This window comes from Podarcis vaucheri (assembly GCF_965113315.1).
Source record: "Podarcis vaucheri genome assembly, chromosome: 2".
NCBI classification, from domain to species: domain Eukaryota; kingdom Metazoa; phylum Chordata; class Lepidosauria; order Squamata; family Lacertidae; genus Podarcis; species Podarcis vaucheri.
Genome location: NC_138760.1, coordinates 58,150,133 through 58,163,002, shown reverse-complemented (window position 1 = coordinate 58,163,002; position 12,870 = coordinate 58,150,133). Strand labels below are relative to the sequence as shown.

At 42.8% G+C, this 12,870-nt stretch overlaps 1 protein-coding gene and 1 long non-coding RNA gene across 3 annotated transcripts in view; both read right to left on the bottom strand.

Annotated features, from left to right (window-relative positions):
• PPP2R2B (protein phosphatase 2 regulatory subunit Bbeta) overlaps positions 1–12,870 on the bottom strand; it is a 246,092-nt gene that overhangs the window by 225,120 nt on the left and 8,102 nt on the right. The window contains exon 1 of one of the 2 annotated variants that reach the window (XM_082213499.1): positions 8,486–8,786. The exons of the other annotated variant lie outside the window; for it this stretch is intronic. Within the exon in view, the coding sequence (XP_082069625.1) occupies positions 8,486–8,564 (79 nt within the window). The 5' untranslated portion in view covers positions 8,565–8,786. Of the gene's footprint in view, positions 1–8,485; positions 8,787–12,870 lie in introns of those variants that run through there. 2 annotated transcript variants of the gene reach the window in all.
• LOC309527048 lies at positions 524–8,474 on the bottom strand. Its single transcript, XR_014217078.1, has 3 exons — positions 7,375–8,474; positions 2,246–2,341; positions 524–719 (listed from the first exon to the last, which is right to left on the bottom strand). It is a non-coding gene; the product is annotated as an uncharacterized lncRNA (long non-coding RNA).

Below are 12,870 nucleotides of genomic sequence, written 5' to 3'. Positions count from 1 at the left end.
CGGCAGACTCTTTCTTTCTTGGGACCTGATGGGGTGAATATCCTTGCTTCCACATTATGGGCTGCAAAAGGCATCACAGCAGTCCCTCCCTACTAGAATGGATCCTAACCTGTGTTCCCATCTCTAGTTTTGTTCCATTTTTGGCCTGCTGTAGTTGGTCCTTATTTCCAGTAATTCCTTATTTCTTGAAACTTCTCTTGCTCTGGCTGTTTTATCTTAGAACAGCAACATGCACTCATTCATGGAATGCTATAATCTGATCTGATCGCTAAGAACTCTGCACACATTTGGTTCTCTGGTGCTGTTTAAAAACGTGTATCACTCCAGTATTTCTCCCTTCCTTGACTGACCCACCCCAGACTCTATTGTCCAAAGTCTCTGGCTTACTCCATAGCTCAGTATTTGGACAGGTATGCTGACAAAGGATTTTAGAGTTACACTGTGCTATTCTGGCCCTCTTTCCAGGTGCACCAGATTGAAATAATAAAATGAATATATAGTGGGATTTTCTCTGGCAGTTAGTTCTAGTGAAAGATGAGGGAAACCAAGTTTATGGATATCTCTTTGACTGTTCATTGTTAAAGTGGCATCAGTGTATTTTGATGGCATCTTCCTAGTTCTGGAATAGACTTCCTCATCCAAGCTGACAGGAATTTCCTGAAAAGCACTACAAGACCTCTCTATTCAATGCAGGGGGTAGGGCAGAGAGAAATCACTGGCTAGGAATAACAAAAGCAAGCAACATTTTACACACATTTTATTTTAACATAAATTCTATAATTCAAGTTATTAAGGTTTGTTTTTACAGTAATTGAATTTTTAAGACAGTGGTACATCTGGTTGCGAATGGGATTCGTTCCAGAAGCCCATTCGCAACATGAAAAGAGCGCAACCCACAGTGACACATCTACGCACGCGCGGGTTGCAATTTGCCATGTCTGCGCATGCGCAAGCGGCAAAACCCAGAAGTAACCCTTTCTGGTACTTCCGGGTCACCGCGGGACATATCCTGAAAGAACGTAACATGAAGCAAATGTAACATGAGGTATGACTGTACTATTACCCTCTCCGAGGCTTCTGGGGACAGGCAGCTACAAACTGGAATAAATTCCTGAAACACCTCCACCAACTGAAGCTATATTTACATCAGGACTGCCCACTGTATACCTTATTAGGGAACATTTATCAGATGCAGAGACAATTGGTTGGGCAAAGTAAGCAGGACTGCTGAATTAAAAGTTTCTCTCTTTGGGTGGCGAGGGAAGGATCTCTTCTACTCTTCTAATGTTTCATAAACTTTCCTTTCTTCTCTCACAAAACTTTTGAAAAGCCTTTCCTTTCAAACCAAATGTTTAATGCACCTCGATTTAAAATTGGTAGGAAACCCAGAGGTCAGATAAGCTAAGTGGGAATGAACACAACAGAGTGGGAGGCAGAAGACGGCACCAGACACTTGCTGCTGGGCTGGCTTCAGTTGTGGTTGTTCTTCATGTACCCATTGCATTTATAAATGTTGTGAGCTGCCAGTCAAACAGTGGTATATAAAGCTACTAAATGAATAAACATAAAATTGCATTCGGAAGCCAGTTCTAGCTTAGGGGCTACTAAACGCCTGTCTTCAGTTTAAGGTAATGGCCACAGCAATAGCATTTGTAATATAAATATAGTTGTTCAAAGACTTAGTGACAATTCCAGTTGCAGTTGATCAGTTTTGTCCCACTCATTTCAACTGAGAATTAAGCATATACTAAAGGCAGCAATCCTATAACCCACCTATACCTGGCGAGAGCCACTGTGGTGTAGTGGTTAAGAGCGGTAGTCATGTAATCTGGGAAACCGGGTTCGTGTCTCCGCTCCTCCACATGCAGCTGCTGGGTGACCTTGGGCCAGTCACACTTCTCTGAAGTCTCTCAGCCCCACTCACTTCACAGAGTGTTTGTTGTGGGGGAGGAAGGGAAAGGAGAATGCTAGCCGCTTTGAGACTCCTTAAAGGGAGTGAAAGGCGGGATATCAAATCCAAACTCTTCTTCTTCTTCTTCTATACCTGAGAGTAAAACCTATTGAGCTTAGTAGATTTTATTTCTGACTGCTGTACACATGCCTTACTTGCTTACTTCACCAAACCTTTATTAGGCATTACAGTGTACGCTTGCCTATAATTGCCCTGTAAATCTCTTTCATTGAAATAAGCGGAATTTGCGTAGGCGAGCCTAGGCATGTTTATTCAGAAGTAAACCTCACTGACCTTCAGGTAAAAACTGCACTTTGGATGGTTTATGTCCTCAGGTCCTATTTTGTACTGTGTTCATAATGTGCTTTTTACCCTTGGAGAGGTCAGGCTCTTACTGAAAATAAATATAGCATATTTTTCTAAATCCCGGGTTTAATCTGACACTAAATTGATTTAATGCTTACAGTTCATTTTCATGCTGTGGCTCAAGACATGTTATAGAAAATAAAATTATGACTGTTGATAAAACCTGCATGTGAAAAGCAATTTGGTATTATTAATGGTCATGATCCAGCCAAAGGAATGTCCTTGTATACTTGCATTGGGATCAATGGGAGAATTATGAATATGGGAATTGAAAGTGCTTGTTTCTGGATGTAATTTGGTTTGCTGTTGCTTTATCTCTAGATTTGCTTTATATTTTGTACAATATTCTACTTTTATATCACCCTATACCTACAGAAGTCCCACTGTTCTCAGTGGGGCTTAAACTAGTCCTAGGAAAGCATTAAACACCATGTGCCATTTTGATTACCTTTCATTTCACTCCTTTGCATTTTGCACACACAAAAGCAACAGAAGCACATTTTGTGCATTTAAGGATAACCTGAAAGCTATTTTAAGCTGCTGTGATAAAAACTTCAGAGGTATAAAAAGAGCTGAAAGTGAATCCATTTATTCCTTGTATTATCCTGGCATTATCTTAGGATACAGGAAACCCAGTCCTAGCCATGCTTATCCAAAATGAAGCCACAAAGGATTCAAAGGGACTTACTGTACTAACCAAATAGGTGATCACAAGGAAATCAAGCGATTACCATGTTGTGTATCTCTTCTGGCATGAACAAAAGGCAAAGGCCAAACTCAAAGGGCAGGACTGATGTAAGCACCGGGTGTTGATAGTCTCTTTCCACCTCCATTTTCTGATTTAGAGAATTCAGCAGTGTGGACACATAGAATATTAATTGTTTTAACGGGTGTCATTTTTATGACATGTCATTTTTATATTGCTGTAATAATGCAAAGACCAATAAGGGTATCATTATGTTCTCCATATCTACATGAATATGATATCTCCAATCTGTTGGGCTGGTATATTCTTCTGAAAGTACATTTTCCACTCATGCCATGGCTTGGGAAAGGGGAGTCATCATTATATGCCTTTAATTAGGTCTACAGAGATTGGTAAGAGCTGCCATCAAAGCCATGCAAACATGTCACTTTATAATTCAGCCTGGTATCACTTTGCTTACAATATCTGAGTTTATAAATACTGACTTAGCGAGTTAGATGAAAGAATTAAACAAAAGTGTCCCCCCCCCTTATTAAGAAACCATCAGACAGCTAAGCTCTTCTTTCTTCCAGAATTCCCTTGGATTTGTATGGCACACGTTACCTAACAAATCAACTTGAAACATTTATTTCTCTATATATTTTTTAAATGATATTTATTAGAAGTTTAAGAATTACAGAGAAAAGAAGACAAGAAAACAACAAAAAATTTAACAGGACATACATTACAATATATAAAAAGAAAAACATAAAAAACAATACAACAATACAGCAAAAAAGAACAGTAACATTAAAACACACATCCAATATTCCATATCATTATCTTTCATTTACTTGTTTCATCGACCTCCTCACACCTCCCTTTTTGTATTCTAATTTAATTAATTGTTTCAGCAAATTCTTTCCATCTTTCTCAATTTTTATTGTATAATTTATCTTAACGGTCTAACCTATTAATTAACTCAGCAAATCCTTTCCATCTTTCACTATATTCTGTCATTAAATTTACCTTAATTTATTTTAACTTTATCTTACCATAAAAAGCCTTAAAACTTAAAACTTATTTATACATAACTCCTTATATCATTTCTACTAAAGCCAAATAGTTTCATTCCAACATTTTTCCTAACACTCATTAATTTTACACTAATTCTCAAAATAAATTTTTAAAAACTTTCTTCCAATCTTCATCCAACGTCTCTTCTTCCTGGTCTTGGGTTATGTCAGTCCTTTCTATCCATTCCATCTAGTCCATCAACCTGGTGATCTTATGTCCGAGGCTGTTAAGTCTTTTCCATGTCCCTTCTGCAGATCTTCTTCTTGTTTATACCTACACTTTTGTTGATACCTACACTTTTGTTGATCTTTTTCTTAATTTCTTTCCTTTCTCATTGAGGAGTAGGTCTCGGGGAGACTCCAACCCAACAATATCTCCGTCCCCCCTCAACAGGTCAGCCCATTCTCCACAGTCAGCACTGTAATCCAGAAAGTATTTAAAAGCATGTTTCAAAGTCCCTCCAAAGTTAAGAGCCCCCACAACTCCAGACCCCCCCTGGCCCGAAACCAAATCCCAAAAGCCAAAACATCCCTGCCTAGGGGGATACAACCAACTTCCCATCTCCAAGCCAAACAATACTCCCTCTCTCCAAATCTGACTTTCTCCAGGTTCAGTCTTCAGAAACAGCAGCTTATGCTCCTGCAGGGCCTCGGGTCTCTCCATTTGTGTTACTTGAGGTTCAACAACAACCTCCTCCATTATCTTCTGCACTTGCACTTGCCCTGTCAAAACAGATTCCTGGGTTGGTTCCTGAATGGTTTCTATATGAGTATTCACTGTTTGTCCAAAATTATTGACTGCAACAGTCATCAAATCCATCTTCTCATGCAGCTGCTCCAACAAAGCGCTTGTCTTGCAAAGAGCAAGCACCAAAAACTTCTTCTAAACACATTCTTATCCAAGGTCAGAGTCTGGTCTCACGATCCTTAATCTCCACAGCTGTGAAATTCCCCAGATCGACTCCAGCAACAGTTTAACAAGCTCCCTCTAGAGGAGACAATTTCAATTTGTATCCATCTTTTGAAAGCAGGTCCAACAAAAGAAAATTACTTTCATTTTTCAAATATTTTGTTTCTTTTGAATGCAAAAGGCAACATTGGGATCAATATGTTTCTCTTTTTTAACTATCTGTCAAAAGACAGTCAATGAACTTCCCCAAAAAATTCTGTCTCTGATACCCCGTTCCCAGGTTTGAGACGGTGGAAATTTATCTTTCTTTACTCTCTCTCTCCTGCAGGCTTAAACAATCTAAGATTCCCCCCCCCCCTCTTCTCCTGCTTCCAAGAGGGGTTTTGGTGGTTTTAACTGAAGGAAATGTAGTCCTTTATATACGACTTTCCAGACTTTAGCTTGCAAAATTTTTGCTTCAATCTATTTACAAAAGCGGAAGGCGGACTTCCTGTTTAGAACCTTCCCGCTTTGGTGCCAAATTAAAATGTTTCGTAGTCCAATTTTCCGTTCTACTCACGGGTACTTGTTTAGAGTCCAATTGTCCACAGGAAAAAGTCAGCGCTCTCCGGCAACGGCTGTGCGGCTTCACTCCGTAAAAGTAGCGGTCAATTCAAAACACCGCGCCACTCACCCCACTTCACTTTGGATCCCCGAAAAAGGGTTTCCCTGCGAGTAGGGGAGGCGCTCTTGGTGTCAGCCGAATCCCACATTCCCAGGCTTCCTCTGCCTGGGATTTTTGAGGGGTCTCCGCCTTCACCGCGGCGGCAAGACCCGATTTTCGCGGAGCGGGTTCCTCTCGATCAGAGGAACTCCGCCACTGCCGATGGCGCTAACCCGGACTAAACCCAGGAAACATTTATTTCTCTAAACTATGGAATACACAGACTTCCAGTTTTCTGTTTGTCCTAAAGTCATTATATGAATCCTTCCATACATGAGCAACCACAATGGCCTTGGTGTCTAACATTCTCATCCAAATGACTCACCAAACTTCTTGAGCTTAAAAAAATCTAATAAATGTTTGGTTGATTCCAAATCTTTACTGGTAAACAAGAAAAACAATGCAGCAGGGATGAAAAACGTGTTACTCTCCAGCTGTTGCTGGACTACAGTATATCTCTCTGCACTAAAACAGATTAAAATTACTTCAATTTTCTAAGCATCTGGGTATGCTTGTCTAACCAAGAATGAACAATGTTTTTAGAGTGGATGTGGCTAGAACACCACATAAGATGATCATTCTGAAATATGGTTTGGGAACAAAACAGAATGTACTATTTGAAAAAATTGGGTATCATTTTAAGGTCATTTTTGTTGTTAGGATCTGATTAAAGATGATGGGAGTTGATTAGCATACCTGCTTTTAACAACTGAATTGATTAATCAATTATAAACTAATTTACATAGTGCAGAACCTCAGTGAAGGTCTCATTTAAGAATTCTGAAAGAATGGGAAAGCTTCTCTTAAGCATAAGATAAATGGCTGCAAAAAGGGGGGGGAGAGGGCACCCGGGAGAAACGTGGTGGCTCGGGCATGCTGCAGGCCCAGCACCCCTCATGGAGTCAGCGCATGCTGCTTGCATCCTTGCCAGCCACCCTCTGGCCACTGTGAGCCATGCTGCTTTTGGGAGTGGTGCGCTGGGCTCTGGGGTGCTTGGGGCTTGCACGCCACCTTGGGCTCCAGTGTGGCACCCCACGCTCGCCTCCCCTAGCTACACTACTGCAACACCTGTGCTCAGAGATCTGCGATGGTTGTTGATTTGCGAGCCACGTAATATCCGTTCCACATTTGTAAGAACTTGGTCGCTTTGTGTGGCAGCGGAACTCCCTGCCTATTGAGAGCAAGCAGGCACCTTCACTGCACGATGTTAAAAACATGCTTGCTTAGACAAGCCTACCAAGCTGAGGTAGTTTTTATGTTTCAGAATTTTAACTTTTATTAAATACATAAATGTCTGTTGGGGAATAGAGAAACCTGTGGCTTTTGCGTGGCTAGAATTCAGCCTACTGGTCAAAGATCCGTCACATCCTTTGCCTCAATCACGTTTGGCTTCTAGGCCTGCCCACGACTGGCATGCACCTCCCCCCAATGTCATCAAAAAGGAACACGGCCCTCAGGCTGGAAAAAGGTTCCCCACTATAAAAACAGTTTATTGGATTAGAATGATGCCCCATGTGACCCTAGTAACCTGCTCAAACACTTAAAAAAAATTAAATACTTGGATGGCCGATATGGGGACAATTAGAGGCCGATCTATTGCCTATCATTTACTTCCATCTTCTAGTCATAAATTACCAAGCTAAACTAAAGTGGCTTTAGATGTAAAGATTAAAGACAACTCACTATTGGATTGTGCTTGCTCCTAGTTCTACTTATTGCTGCTTTAACATTTAATTAGCTGTAATTATATGCTATGGTCTGCTTGCATTCCTGTCTTGACAGCATCAATCTCCGCAATACTTAAACACTCATTTAAAGCTCTCATAGGGAGGGCTTCTGCTCTCAGCTACATGGAAAGAAACAAAATCTACACTGGGGAAAAATCTCTTAGCACTGCTTGTAAGTTTTAGAACTTAGATTCTTCTTGCAAACACCTTCTATTATGACTAAAGAAAATGTGATTCTCCCCCTTCTATCTTTATATAGTATGACAGGCTCAGTATTACTTCAATGGGTGTAGTGGGGGGGCAGGGAGGAGCAGCTGCCCACCCCATAATCAATAAAAATACATAGCAAACTCGGTTTCTGCCCCTTCCAAACAAAAATCCTGACTACCTCCATGATTACTTCCTGTACACTGTATATCAGTTATTAGAGTGTGGCATCAATGGCAATTCATAGAAATTCCTGACAGCAGATCATGCAAACTAGTAGCAGAGAAACTTGCCCCAGAATGGCAAAAGTTCCTAGCATTCTCCCAGGCTCCAGAATCCTGAACATACTTTCCCTTCCAGTCTTCTCAAATTGAAACCTTGGCAAAACAGATTGCATATACCTGGTCTGCACAGCTAACCTCCCACCCTCTCCCCAATCGGTAAACAGATTTGCACGATATGTTTTCGATGGAAACCCGGCCTGCAAAGGAAGTAACTAAGGTGTGGGGGATCGTAGTCCTGCAGTCCAGAAGACCTTTCCGATGCTGTAATGTTTTGCACCATTCTCCTTGATAAATGGCTGACTCGCCGGGAATATCGGGCCGCCCCCCACCCAGGCCCCACCGATTCCTCAAATCTTGTCGCAAGGCAAGCTTTTTTGCTGGCACACCCCCCCCCCTCGCCCCGGGCACGCACTGGCTGCAAAAGGCAATGTCAGCAGAGACAGGGAGGAAGGGGGAACGGAGCGGGGTGGGGGGAGCAGGCTCTCCTCCCACTTTCCCTCTTTCCCCTCCCCTCGGCTCTGATCCGCACCTGGCGTCCCACCCACCATCCCGCCGGCGCTCCTCTCCGACCTGTACCTTCCGTGTGGCAGCTGGAAGACAGGATGGTGTTGGGAGGTCTGAAGAGGTAAGGCAGGTAACGGGAGAAGCATTTCATCTTCCGGCGACGAATATGAAGAAATGAGGGCTGAACGCAGCCTCCTCAATCCATGAGGAGGAGGGGTCCTCAGGCTGGTGAAAGAGGCTACATGGTGGACGACGGCGCAGCGCGGCAGCCCTCCCGGCGGAGCTGCAGGGCGGCGGGAGCGAAAGCGCCGCGGCGGCGGCCAGACCCCATTTTGCCATCAGCGCCCGCGAGAGCCGCCTCGCATTTCTGCCCGCGCCCAGCAGCGCCAACTCCGGAGCCCCCCGGCGAGCGGGCCGAGCGAGGCTCCTCATTGGCTGCAGCGCATCGGAGCAGGATTTGCTGACTAAGACCCTCCCGCCTGTAAACACACGCGCGAGGCGACCGGGGAGCGTCTCGCGCCTCGCTCTGCTCAGCAGGGCGCGGGATCGTGTCCCGGACTCTGCGGAGAGCCCTGGGCATCAAAAGACGCAGGGGAAGGGGGGGGGAACCTGGCACAGAAAGGGAAATTCCTCCCCACGTTTAAAGGTGCTTGGCTGGTCGAGAAGGAGCTGCCCGCCCTTCCCACCGCTCCCCTTATATTTTGGGGTGGTGGTGCTGGAATGACTCATAGCACAACATGGCTACCGGTAGAAGTTGTTTAGATTTTCGGGAGGGAACCAGGTTAACTGGAGAATCTGAGTTCATGGATGTAATGTAGGGCCTGTTTCCACATTAGGGCACAGAGGACTGCAGCTGTGCAGCGCGAGCCCCTGTACTCAGAAGTAAGCCCTACTGTATTTCATGAGGTTTACTCCTAGGAAGTGTCACAGACAGCTAACGAACAGTGCATATCTAGCCATGCGTGCTCGAAATTAAGTCCTGTGTGACTTGTTCCCTTGGAACCCGTGATCCAGGTAACATGAATAGGGTTGGGCTTCAGGAGAGGGAAGAAACTTAAAATCAAGGGTCTACAGTAGACTTTGGTCAAATGTTATAACCAGCCTCCTCCTTGTCTATGCAGAAATGTACATAGGTATTGCAGTTTCAATTACTTTTAGCATCACAGTTTTGTGCTAATATTTACTTTACACAGCATAGAAGAAATAAGAGCGGGGGGATAATATTTAACCTCTATATAGTGCCTTTCTCACATCCAAAGTTTTGCATATACAGTCATACCTCAGAAGTCAAACAGAATCTGCTCCAGAAGTCCGTTCAACTTCCAAAACATTTGGAAACCAAGGCACGGCTTCCGATTGGCTGCAGGAAGCTCCGGTTCCAAAGAACGTTTGCAAACCCTCACGTCCGGGTTTGCGGCATTTGGGAGCCAAAACGTTTGAGTCGCAAGGTGTTTAACTTCCGAGGTACGACTGTATATTCTTAAATAATCTTCACACCCAGGTGAGTCAGTGATATTACTTCCATAGTACATATGAGACAGTGGAAGCTAAAAGTTTGTTACTTGCTACCTAAGGAGGTTGAGGTAAGGGAATAACTGAATGACTCCATGGTGTCGAAGGCTCACATTCTAAGCCACTGCACTAGATTGTTTTAAAGATATTCTAGAAAGGATTTTATTGCAATTACATTGGTTTATCCCTGGTATTTGCTCAGAAAGATCAATATGCCCATGGGACTTCTCCTCCTGGTTCTAATGGCTTTGGGGGTGATGTTGGGGTGAGGGGAGGCTATTCCCATCACAATGTGCCATAGTTGCAAACCTGCTTCTCCTTTCTCATTGCAGAAATTTAAAATTTCAAAACCATGCATGCTAATTGCTTACATACAGTTAATATTGCATCTAGTTTGACCCGAAGGAACTTATCACCGTCTTGAATACTACAGTTCAGATCCAGGACATGCTGGTTGAACATATTCTGGGTTTTCTTGACACAAACAGGAATGTGCTTAGTAGCCGCGTGCATAAGTAGAAATGTGATTGGAAGAACAAGTATGCAATAAGCCAAGTATTAATGCTTCTTGAATTGGCACTTAGTACTTCACACAGATTATCTTAAATATTTTATATACACCTGGATATGAAATTATATTCATTCAATCTCTTTTCCCTTTTTTAGTGCTACTCAGAGCATTGCCTCCAGCTTTCCTGACAAATAAATGTGTAATATCAATTCAAGGAAATTATCACTGCTTGAATCTCATTTGTTTAGCACTGTCAGCTTTGAAATTACCTACTGTTTGATAAATGGAAAGTGCTAAGAAGGACTTCCCTAAGACATTGTTTATGCCATTGTTTGGGGGAAATTGCTTGAAATATCTCTTTGGAAACTGGATTAGAAGAGGAAGTAGTATTGAAAGAAAGCATAACAAAAATATATACATTTGTCTTCAAGAGTAATATGAATAAAAATAAATAAATAAATAAATAAATAAATAAAGGGTTGGTTTCCAAGACACAGGATCTCAATAATTGTTCCAGATCAATACTGAAATGGTTTGGTTTTAGCTTTAACCTGAAATATATGGGGGGGGGTGTGGCATGGGCGTAGCCAGGATTTATGGGGGTTTTTTGTTGGGGGGAGAACCTCAGTCAAATATTTTTATTGATTTACTTGATTTAGGGTGCAGCTGCCCCCTGCCCCCCTTGGCTACACCCATGGTATTTGGTCTACCCTAGAACACATTTATTGATTTAAATCTGCTCCCCTAAACATCGCTTGTCCTCTCCCTCCACCCCAAGCTACAGTATATATAATTGGTGGTTTAGTTTTCCCTTGGAGTAAATTCACTCTACTTTAAAATCATATTCACAAAAATAGCCATAGTCTCATGGTAGCTGGCTCTTACTTAATTATTTAGGCTGAAATTTTAGGTTGCATTAACTAATAGCACTTTACTTTCTATGCAAACGGCAGAGTGCAAACTGTGAAAGCAATTAGCAAGCAGCATAAAAAGAAGCCAATGAAGTTGGGCTCGCAGCCAAATCCAATGATATTGTAGAGTCAGATATCCAAGGTATCCAAGATTTTAAAGGCTTGATTCCCAGCTGTCAGTAATATGTTACAAAGTTGTATACATATACAGTATACAATAGCATCCAGAAATCACTAAAAAATGAAGGGTTGTCTGCTAACACAAGAGCCCTTACACAAGCAGATGGCAGAGTTTAAAAGTTGTGGAACAAAGGACTCCATGCAACTGTTGGAATAGTGGAAGCTTGTTGCAGGTATCTTCAGAGAGTTTTTGAACCCTAAGCAGAATGGGACCCCATTTTGAGAAAGTAGGCTAGGATCTGACTCCAATGGAAGTGTGGCCAGATCCATCCAGCAGCATGGGAGGAAAAATCTAATGCTAGCATCTAGACCAAACGGGCCTGAGTCCCTACCTCCGGATCCTGCCCTGCCTGAGGAATTAATCCCCTTCGCTCAAAGAACTTGCATCCTCATGCCAACCCATCAATGTAGGCAACATGCCTGGGAGGATTTGTCAGAAAGAAGTGCTCAGTTTCCAAGCCAGGGGCTTGCCCCTTTATAGCCTTTGGAACTTTCCATGGTGCTGACTTGCCTCGTGCCCAATATATTAGGACAATAGAAATGCAATGGCTCAAACAACATGAAATCATACCAGGATTCTCTGAGCTGTGGGTGAAATTGGGGGAAGGACTCATCCCCTAAACTCATAGCAAATGTGCAGAGTGCAGAGTGAGGCCTCCCCTCCACCCTGGAAACTGAAAATAGGAAATCAAAGACATCCAGTGGAAAACAAAAAAAACAACAGCAGGGGAATACAGTAGGGTCAAATACCTCTGGCTTGGATCCCCAGTACTTTAGAAGGTGCATACCTAGTCTTATTCATAATAGTTTTATTTGTGCCCCAGTTGTCCAAACATGTCATGGAGGGCTGAATAGGTGTGCTAGCAGTAACAAGTACAATGAGTTCCCATAGTGCAATAGAGCTCCCCCTGTCTCCTCCCTCCTGCACCCTTCAAATCAGCTCTTGGGGATTGGAAGAACCCCCAGAACAGCACACAGAGGGAGATTATTAAGTCGGGCAAGCAGAAATGCTTGTGCTGATGGAAAAATGGCCTTACAGCAATGTTGAATTCCACCCAAAATTAATAGAGATGTATAGCCTGTGGTAAATGATATACATTGATTAACATCCTTGTCCTCCGTAATGAAAGTAGAAACTGTGTGGCAAAAAAGGTGGCCTTCCTCAAACTCCAGCAAGCCAGCAGTAAGAGAAACCTCATTTCAACTTCTAGCTCTCACCACTTTAGGCCTGCAACAGAGGAGATGAGAAGGGCCATTGTGATGAAAAAGTCGGTTTTGGTGGACCGGTTGGATTAACAAGTGTTCGTTCTTTCTTTCCCTGCCAACAAATGGTTAATGAATGG